Raw genomic sequence first — 9,439 nt, forward strand, 5'->3', positions numbered from 1 at the left:
AACCTCTCTAATCCGACACCTCTGTAATCCAGAATATATATAGCTCTATAATCTGACATTGTCTTGTATACCAAAAAGACTTTTTCTATATAATACTACCTCAATAATCCGACATCCTTGCTAATCCAACACAGTTTGTCTTACACCATGAGTATCGGATTATAGAAGTTTCATTGTAAACTGAATGCAGTGGAACCTCTCTTATCTGGGTAGTCTGGTACATATTACTGTCCGTATCTCAGAATATCCACAACTAATAATGCTAAATACACTAAAGTAACTGACTTAAATACAAGTAATGTACATTGCTATTGCTATCAGTTAGTGCTAAATGGGCAGAAGAGGCAGTGGCTATACAGAACATTCATGGCCACTCCCCTGGGCTGTAAGAAATGTATTATCACGTACCTATGTAGCAACCAAGTGGTTATTAGTGGAATAAACAAGCCACCTATATCAACCTTTGGGCTCCCTCCTTGTGCTTTCATCTAACCCATGCATCGAATTTGGCAGCTTTAACATTTCTTCCAATGGAGAGAATTGCAAATTGTAGAACTTATTGTATACATGATATAGTCAACACACAGACACACGCACGCACATGCACACACAAACACATACACACAAACAAACACACACACACAAACAAAGCCTTCAAGTAAAACAAAGCCTTTGGGTGCCATGCTAACACAGTCATGCCTACCCAGTGAACCAGCATGCACTGGGACTCCTGTGTTTTACTCAGGTGCTGAACAGGAAAATCCTCATGGGGTCTGCCTCACATAAGGGGTGAAGGACCAGGTGGGATTACCAGTGCCCACAGCTTTACCTGTGAGGCACGGTACGGCCTCCTGTAGGTAGTCTTACACAGTTGGCTGATTAACACCACTAAGGTACCCATTGATGTTTCAGCTGGGTGTGGGCTGCTTCCCCAGCTGACACCATGCCAAGCCATCGGTCTGGCATACTGGAAAAATGTGCGGAGTAAAGTTTCTTGTTTAAGGAAACAAATTAAACAACAGCAAAAACTAGGCATCAAACCTGGCACTCCTTGATTATACCATGCTGATACTCTAGCCACCCACACACTGGCACACATGCATGCTGGCATGCACACACACACACACACACACACACACACACACACACACACACACACACACACACACACACACACACACACACACACACACACACACACACACACACACACACACACACACTCCTTGACTGGGGATCCTCTTCGTATAGGCCCCAACCCCCCTTCCCCATAAGACACACCCATCTACTTAGCCAAGGGACACTATTTACAAGCCTTTTATTTAGGCTAGGTGGACCTCATGGAGGATGAATGAGCCACAGATAATAGCAGAGACCTCAACTTCTCCTTGACCACACAGTCAGGGACAGTATTGTTTTACCATGCAATATTATTCATACACCTAATGTACTACAAATGTTCAACTGCCTTTTACTTTTCACATCTTTTTTGTCATTTTCCTATATACTTTTACTCTGTACTGCAGTTCTCATTAATATTATGTACTACAGGTTGATATACATAGTCCAGACAGATGTATAGGTGCAATTATGAAGACAAAATTACGTGTAAATACAGGAATGAATAAAAAATATCAGCTGACAATGATTATGCAAGTGAACAGTATAGCTGCAGTGTGAAAAGGTGCAAAATGCTGTATACATCCATCAGTCAATATCACTTTCACTACTTTCATCAGGTTCAGTAATATGGCACTCGTCTACAACATTGAACACCTCTAGAGTTCTAAATTCTTCTGCCATAGTACACAGCTTGTGTACTATCTTGGCTTTACTTTTCAGTGGTGTTGCCAATTTTCCCTCTAAAAACATGCGCTCCATTGAATAAGAAGCATACTTGTAATTGCAAGGTAGATTTATCTGTACAATTAAGCATTTCAATATGTGTGATATGAACTCTACAAAATTAATATCTGACCTGATCAGTTGCAGAGTCTCTTATCACCAGCTGCATCTTGTCCTCAACATCTCTTATAGATTCTGTTGTAATTGTAACTTATGTGCATGTTGAACATACATACATAAATGCAATGTAACACATTGTCTGTTGGTTGTTTATAGCATACCAAATCCATTGTATAAACAATATTGTTTATGTCCTATAATAAATTTTGTGTAAAATAGCCTTGTCTTTTACACAAGTTTTAAACACTTAGTGTACTTGAAAGCTACTTTCTTGGATAAAAGTAAATTAAAGCAAATAATCATATAGCTAACCTGAAATTGCAGGCAATATCACTTTGTCATAATAATGAAGGCAATCCTTCATTTCTCGTATGAGTAGAATTCTTTCTTCTTTATGACGCTTAAAATTGTTGAATAACTCCACAGCTTCTATTTGCTGTTGTAGTTCAATACTCCGCCTTTTGCCTGTAATTATGATGTAAGCATATTAAATAACATTTAACCATATTATATTGTGCGTTAGTATATGTAGGTAAATTTTTCAGTACAGTGAAACCCCCATAATGTGACGTTCATTGGGATAAGAATATTGTATTGGATTAGCAAGGATGTTGGATTATTGTATTACATGCAAAAAGTCTTTTTGGTATACAAAACAATGTCAGATTATAGAGGTATTCTGGATTACAGAAGTGTTGAGGCTTCAGTGTATCAGGATGACTAAACAATGAAACCTCCCTAATCCGACACCTGTGTAACCCAGAGTACCTCTATAATTAGACATTGTTTTGTATACCAAAAAGACGTTTTCTATGTAATACTATGTACCTCAATAATTCGACATCCTTGCTAATCCAACACAATTTTCTTATCCCAATGAGCGTTGGATTATACAGTCCAGCGCCTAAGCCAAATATTCATTCACTATTTGATAAAAGCACCAATTTTTTTACAGAGTATATGGAGCATGCACTAAGTGTTTTAAGAAGGGGAGGCATGTAAAAAGTCCTCAGGAACACCCCTTTTTGCATCCTGACAAGAAAACTATTTGTTACTATTAAAAATCAATCATGTTTCTATCAAGTTAACTGCTGGGCCTAGTATCATAGTAGTACAAAGCATACAGCTGGAACATAATAGCCTATTAGTAATCTATAAAAAACAAATAGTTTTCTCACCTAGGCAGTAAACAAAATCACTAAAATTTCCATTTGCAGGGATTCTGTTAAAGTTTTGGACCTTCAATGCTGACAATTGTGTAGTACTATGTACAAGGATCATCCTGATGTGTATTGTTTCTTTATTAAAGGGGTATAACAAAAGTTATTTAATGCTAAGTTTTAATAGGTCACAGGTGGATATCTCAACAGAAAACCATGAACTACAGCAGTTCAGTTATCAAGCACAGAGCTTGAACAAAAGGTCCATTGGCCTTATACTGGGCACCATATGAAAGATAATTAAATTTCTAGTTTAATGAAGGCAGTTGCAAGTTGTTTCAACATCTTTTTTTCAAGTTACAGCACTTTCAATTCAGTGTAATATAGCATAAGCAAGAAAAACACACAGGTGAGTATTAAGGTATTTCTTAGTGCTGTGATAATGCTCAAAATAAGCATAAAGGAGCTGGGTTCCAATGAAGTGAGATTTTGAGCACTAAGAAGTACCTTATGACACATCCTTGTGCTTTTTTTGCTTATGCTATATTACACTGAATTGAAATCGCTGTAACTTGAAAACAAGATGTTGAAACAACTTGCAACTGCCTTCATTAAACTAGAAATTTAATTACCTTTCATATGGTGCCCAGTATAAGGACAAGGAACCTTTTGTTCAAGCTCTGTGCTTGATAACTGAACTGCTGTAGTTCATGGTTTTCTGTTGAGATATCCACCTGTGATCTATTAAAACTTAACATTAAATAACTTTTGTTATACCCCTTGGTTCAAAACTTTAACAGAATCCCTGCAAATGGAAATTTTAGTGATTTTGTTTACTGCCTAGGTAAGAAAACTATTTGTATTTTAAAGATTACTAATAGGCTATTATGCTCCAGCTGTATGCTTTGTACTACTATGATACTAGGCCCAGCAGTTAACTTGATAGAAACATGATTGACTTTTAATAGTAACAAATAGTTTTCTTGTCAGGGTGCAAAAAGGGGTGTTCCTGAGGACTATTTACGTGCTTCCCCTTCTTAAAACACTTAGAGCATGCTCCATATACTCTGTAAAAAAATTGGTGCTTTTATCAAAAAGTGAACGATTATGTCAATTTTAAGGGCTTATGTACTGCACTAATAGAGGTTTCACTGTATATACTATAGCATGTTCATGGATTAATAAGCAAACACGCCATGCTTGACACACGGCAAGTCAGTACATTCTATCAAAAATTTTATGTTATTATTTTAGTTAAATACCCTTTGTTTACTAACAATTTAGTATATACAAATATGTTAGATGACAATGTGTCAGGTGCACATCACTATTATAATAAAGCTAGGTAATTTACTTTCTACTAGCTTTACCTGTAAGCAGTGACCATGGAAAATCTCCATCTAAGATACTCTCCACTGATGTTGTGTGGTATTCATCTACTGCAGCACCACAAAGTTGATTGTATTTATCTACACAGGTTGCCAGCCTATTCTTCTCTGTTGCTACACTGTGCCTCAGGTGTGCTCTTTGCTTACTAGATGCTACAATAATTTACACTAGCATAATCACAAATGCATTATTCCAAGTTTACGCACTTGCTAAATTTTGTACATTGACTTGTTTCTTTTTTATACTTAAAAATAGCATTTCCATATCAGCTTGGAAGTGCTCTAAGCAGGTCTTAATTGCCAATTGTTTCCCTTCTTGCAAACACTGCTCTCTTGAAGCATCATCTACGATCAATAATAACTCTTCCAGTTCCCGAAGTCTTACAGTGTTAGTCTGTGATCTTGAAACCACAGATGTTGCTTCCTTATAGAGCTGAGCAGATTCTAGAGAATTGAATGTATATGTATTGTACAAAAGTAGGTGTTGACGTTTTTAAAGTCTTTTCTGACATATGCTTGTATCGTCACAAATTCTATTACATACACACATCATGCATACCTAGTATTATACTATCAACAATATCATTGCTAGCACTAAATTCTGTGAGAGAGGTAGCTATACCCATATGCTTCCAGAGTTTGAAGTACTGCTCTCGGTTATCTCTCTCTGAAAATTCCTTGTTCAGTTCACCTGAAACACATAGGGATCAGATCATTAGCATGTTTGTGTGAATAGACCACAAAATAGTGTCTACTATACAATTCACAAAATATTATATACACACACACATGTACACAGTATATACCTCTTGCTACTGCTTGTATATTAGCTTTGTATAAATGTAGGCTGTCTTCAGTTGTGTTGATGCTTGAGGTCACCCGCAGTGTATTAAGTTCTCCCTCCAGGGTTAATAACTTCTCATCTGTCTACAAAAAAGTATATAAAATATTTTGGTGTACTTAAAGAGGATTACACCTTTCTCAGTCTCTGGATTAATGTTTGAGGAAGAGAATCAATTTTTCGTTGATTCCAAAACCTCACAGCTTCCGTGAGAAAGTCTTCTCTGCCTGTAGTGCAGGTATAGTGAAAGTGAATAGACAAATTGCTTTTCAAGTACATATGATAAGCCAACATGTATTTAGTTGACGGACTCCATCTTGAAATGTAGCTGAAAAACAGCTCCATATCCTCCCCAGATCCTGCGCCAGTTCCATCTTGCCACCGAGCATCCCATAGCACCTTTACAGCATAATTAAACATATTATTCTGTGTGCTATACCTCTAATTATTACCTGACAATGCCAAGTGTGAGCTTTTGCATGCATTACAGGGAGGCAAGGAATCATTTCGTTTCCACTACTGTTGCCTGAATAGTGGACACTGCTGGTCCATGGCCAATATTTGCATATCACATCATGAATTAGATAACTCAGATTCCGATGAGTGAGATAATTCATGTGCAGAAAATGAGTATAGCCATATCTTTATCAAATAAAGATTACAATTAAGTTAATAACACACATACGTACATTTCACCACGAAACATGTTGACTGCTTTTTGGGCAATTATGTGACGACAGCCAGCCACAACAACTCCAGTCTCATCCAAACCCCTCATTGTCTTTGAAGTAGATTTGGCTGCCTTCCATCTACTCGTACCGCACATACCTGGTTGCTACAAAAATAGCAAATGTAGATCAAAATACTGAATTAATTTGTGTGTGTGTGTATGTGTGTGTGTGTGTGTGTGTGTTTGTGTGTGTGTGTGTGTGTGTGTGTGTGTGTGTGTGTGTGTGTGTGTGTGTGTGTGTGTGTGTGTGTGTGTGTGTGTGTGTGTGTGTGTGTGTGTGTGTGTGTGAGAGAGAGAGAGAGAGAGAGAGAGGAAGATCATAGCATTAATTAGGGCACTACCATCACAGACTGGTGCTTACTAATGCCTAGTTGCTCTGGTATTTTCATTCTATCCAGCTAGGCATGGAGTTAACTAAGAAAGCAAATGGAAACCACTGTATGTCACATGATAATAGCTCCTGATAATATAAATTGAAACTTTGGATGCCCAAATCTTCCAACTGTGAAACATCTTCCTGTGTTGTGCTAATCATCAAGTTCCTAATTTGCCTTAGTGCCTGAACAGTACGTACGTGTTTCAGAATTGTGTGTAGGTGTCAGGTGCATACAACAACTAATAGCTTTTAGCTATTGATAAGGGGCCAAACATGTAGCTGTACTCTGATTGCATGATTTCCTACAGGTTGCTATGATTGATTTAAAACAGATATCCACTTCTTCTTCTTAAGCATTTAAATTTATTTAGTGACATCTCCACTAAGGAAAGTCTTAATACAAACAATTAATACCTTGGTGTGGTTTCCATGCGTGAAGAAAATGACCGTGTACTTTAGGCACATGACTTTTTCGTGATGTGAAATGATGGCCATACCCTAGTGACTGCATACATTCAGGCCAACAAGCTACAGTCAGGCAGGCAGGTGGGTGGGGTAGCAGATTCATGTGAAAGCAGGCCAAAAATTGGGCTATGATGATTTGGTTTAAAATTCACTATTCAACCTTCTGTAAGTCAACACAGGATTTGTTGCTATATACACTGTACATTAACACCTTTTGTAAAGATGCTTTTCGTCATGTGCAATACAGGTGTATTCACAATGACAGAATTTTGGTTACTCCTTCAACTTTGAGGAAAGCCTAAAGCAGTACTACTGTACCACCTAATAGATATGTTGTTATTATCATCATAGCATATATAGGGTTTGTGCTGTACAACATCCATCAAGTGTAATAGTGACACATTATGTATTTACGTGTGAAACATAGTTAAGTGTGTAAACACCAAAGTGATTGACATACTCCATTGTAAACCTTTACATGCTTTCTTGTGCCTTTCAATTATATATGTAAAAACGATTACTAAACACTATCCACTATAGGGACCCGCAAGAAGGCTACTGAAAGTCTGTGTAGCAGGGAGCCAATAACAAGTTACTATTTATGTAGAATAGTTATTTACTGCAATGGATACATTTAATTGCCAAGCTAATTGATCTAAAGGAAAGTAAAACATATTGTTGTTTACTTACAGTGTCATCATGGTAATTCACTAATTCCAAATGATGATCAACCTCTTCATTATTAACAAAAAATGTTCCTTTGTAGTAGGAGTCTCGGATACCTCTATGAGTTCATTTAGGCTGCACATACCATCACCCATTTATATGTAGATAAACAGTATACCTGGGAACTTTGTCAAATCTATACAACTTCTTGTTGCCATCTACATGTGCTGAATGTTGCTTTCTGTGACAAGCAGGACATTCAAATGGTGAGGTGTGCTGCAGCTGCTGAATCTCCATCCGGCAGTATCTGAACTCTTCAAAGCCTTTCATAAAGGTTTCTTGATTAATGGGTGAAGTCTTTAATGTTGAAATAAATTATTGTAAATATCATGTACTAAATTATAGAGTATACAAAGAGTAGTATATATAGGAAGGTAACTTTTCTTTATACAAAAAATAATTATACATAGATTGGCAAGGAATTACTGTAAATTAGATTTTTCAACTTAAGCATGCACATGTAGCTATATAATTTCATGTTGCATATGCATGCACAATTTACAGAAATAACATTAAACACACATTCACACACACACACATGCACACGCGCACGCGCACACGCGCACACACATACACACTTCTTGACTGCCTGTCCCAGGATTCTCTTTATCCTGGCCTCATCCCAACCATGAGACGCATTCCGCTTACTAACCTATTTACAAGGCTAGGCGGACCTCATGGAGGACGGATGGGCCACAGACAATAGCAGGGACCTGAGCTTCTCCTTGATCCTTATCAATGCTCCAGTGTATGCAATGCATGAAGTGTATATGCATGGCCTTGTTGTTTGGGTTCCAAAGCTAATTCTAGGGTACCATGGTCTTCACCACACAGTTAGGGACAGGGCTGCTGCCATTAGCTACATCACAGAGGACCAATTCTCTGTGGTGTATATGCACATTCACACACACGCGATGCGTGCGCATGCACACACACACACACACACACACACTGCATGCACACGCACACACAAACACACAGTATTATGGAGAGATATATAATAAATGATTTGTGTGTGTGGGAGAGAGCTATGAAAAACACAAAGAACATGCAATTGATAAATTATTGTGCAGTTAACAACACGCACCCTTCCATTAAGAGCTGACACCTCTTCTAGAGTGTGAAGGAATCCACTCACAGAAGTACCAGGAAGTACTTTATGAAGAAGATCAAACAAATCAAACACCTTCTTAGAAATAAGTATTGATGTCTTCTGGCTACATTCCCAGGCCAAAAGCCAGAATCTATGATGGCGGGTAACATATCCTCTAGCACAAATGAACAATGTTCACATGCCAGAGTACAGACATCCAAGTCAAATCTTCCTGTTAAGTAAATAGTAAATAAGACTATACAATAAATCAACTTTTACATTGTAGTACTCAGTAAAGTTAATAGTTGACTACAGTAAAGTTAATAGTTGTATGTTACTAGTGAATACAATATAGTCACTGTTTTACTATTTGAATAGAGCAATATGTTCAGTCCTAATTTAATGCATATGGTATACATGTGTTATATAGTTGATACACAGATTGTTAAATTTAAGAACAAAAAGGGGTCTGACAGCACAGAGAATCCTTGAGAATCCTATGCAGGATTCAGATTTTCAAATCAAATTTTGTACAAGATACCAGATTCTGACTAGCTTTTAATTATCACTATTTTGGATTTCAAAACTGCATGAGTTCAGATACATTTAGAATACTTTTAATTAACTAACTTTGATGAAACAGGAGTATGCAATAATATAGCTACAGAAAAATAATAATTAAAATACTCACTCGG

General features: G+C 37.2%; 2 protein-coding genes and 1 long non-coding RNA gene across 3 annotated transcripts; all 3 read right to left on the reverse strand.

The window, feature by feature from the left end:
- Nucleotides 1-1,625: 1,625 nt before the first annotated feature.
- Nucleotides 1,626-5,092, reverse strand: LOC136251908 (uncharacterized). The gene is made up of 6 exons (XM_066044302.1): nucleotides 5,073-5,092; nucleotides 4,721-4,957; nucleotides 4,496-4,666; nucleotides 2,278-2,430; nucleotides 1,979-2,040; nucleotides 1,626-1,920 (listed from the first exon to the last, which is right to left on the reverse strand). Exons 2-6 carry the CDS (start codon nucleotides 4,776-4,778, stop codon nucleotides 1,708-1,710), a joined length of 657 nt encoding a protein of 218 aa, XP_065900374.1. The 5' UTR covers nucleotides 4,779-4,957; nucleotides 5,073-5,092; the 3' UTR covers nucleotides 1,626-1,707.
- Nucleotides 5,093-5,099: 7 nt separating this feature from the next.
- LOC136251909 (uncharacterized) lies at nucleotides 5,100-5,609 on the reverse strand. Its single transcript, XR_010699257.1, has 3 exons — nucleotides 5,490-5,609; nucleotides 5,320-5,440; nucleotides 5,100-5,204 (listed from the first exon to the last, which is right to left on the reverse strand). It is a non-coding gene; the product is annotated as an uncharacterized lncRNA (long non-coding RNA).
- A 14-nt stretch (nucleotides 5,610-5,623) lies between these two features.
- Nucleotides 5,624-8,836, reverse strand: LOC136248465 (uncharacterized). Its single transcript, XM_066040244.1, has 6 exons — nucleotides 8,739-8,836; nucleotides 7,770-7,948; nucleotides 7,616-7,709; nucleotides 6,044-6,189; nucleotides 5,807-5,996; nucleotides 5,624-5,728 (listed from the first exon to the last, which is right to left on the reverse strand). Exons 2-6 carry the CDS (start codon nucleotides 7,919-7,921, stop codon nucleotides 5,624-5,626), a joined length of 687 nt encoding a protein of 228 aa, XP_065896316.1. The 5' UTR covers nucleotides 7,922-7,948; nucleotides 8,739-8,836.
- Between the last annotated feature and the right edge of the window lie 603 nt (nucleotides 8,837-9,439).

The sequence above is a fragment of the Dysidea avara genome, chromosome 3, assembly GCF_963678975.1.
Source record: "Dysidea avara chromosome 3, odDysAvar1.4, whole genome shotgun sequence".
NCBI lineage: Eukaryota > Metazoa > Porifera > Demospongiae > Dictyoceratida > Dysideidae > Dysidea > Dysidea avara.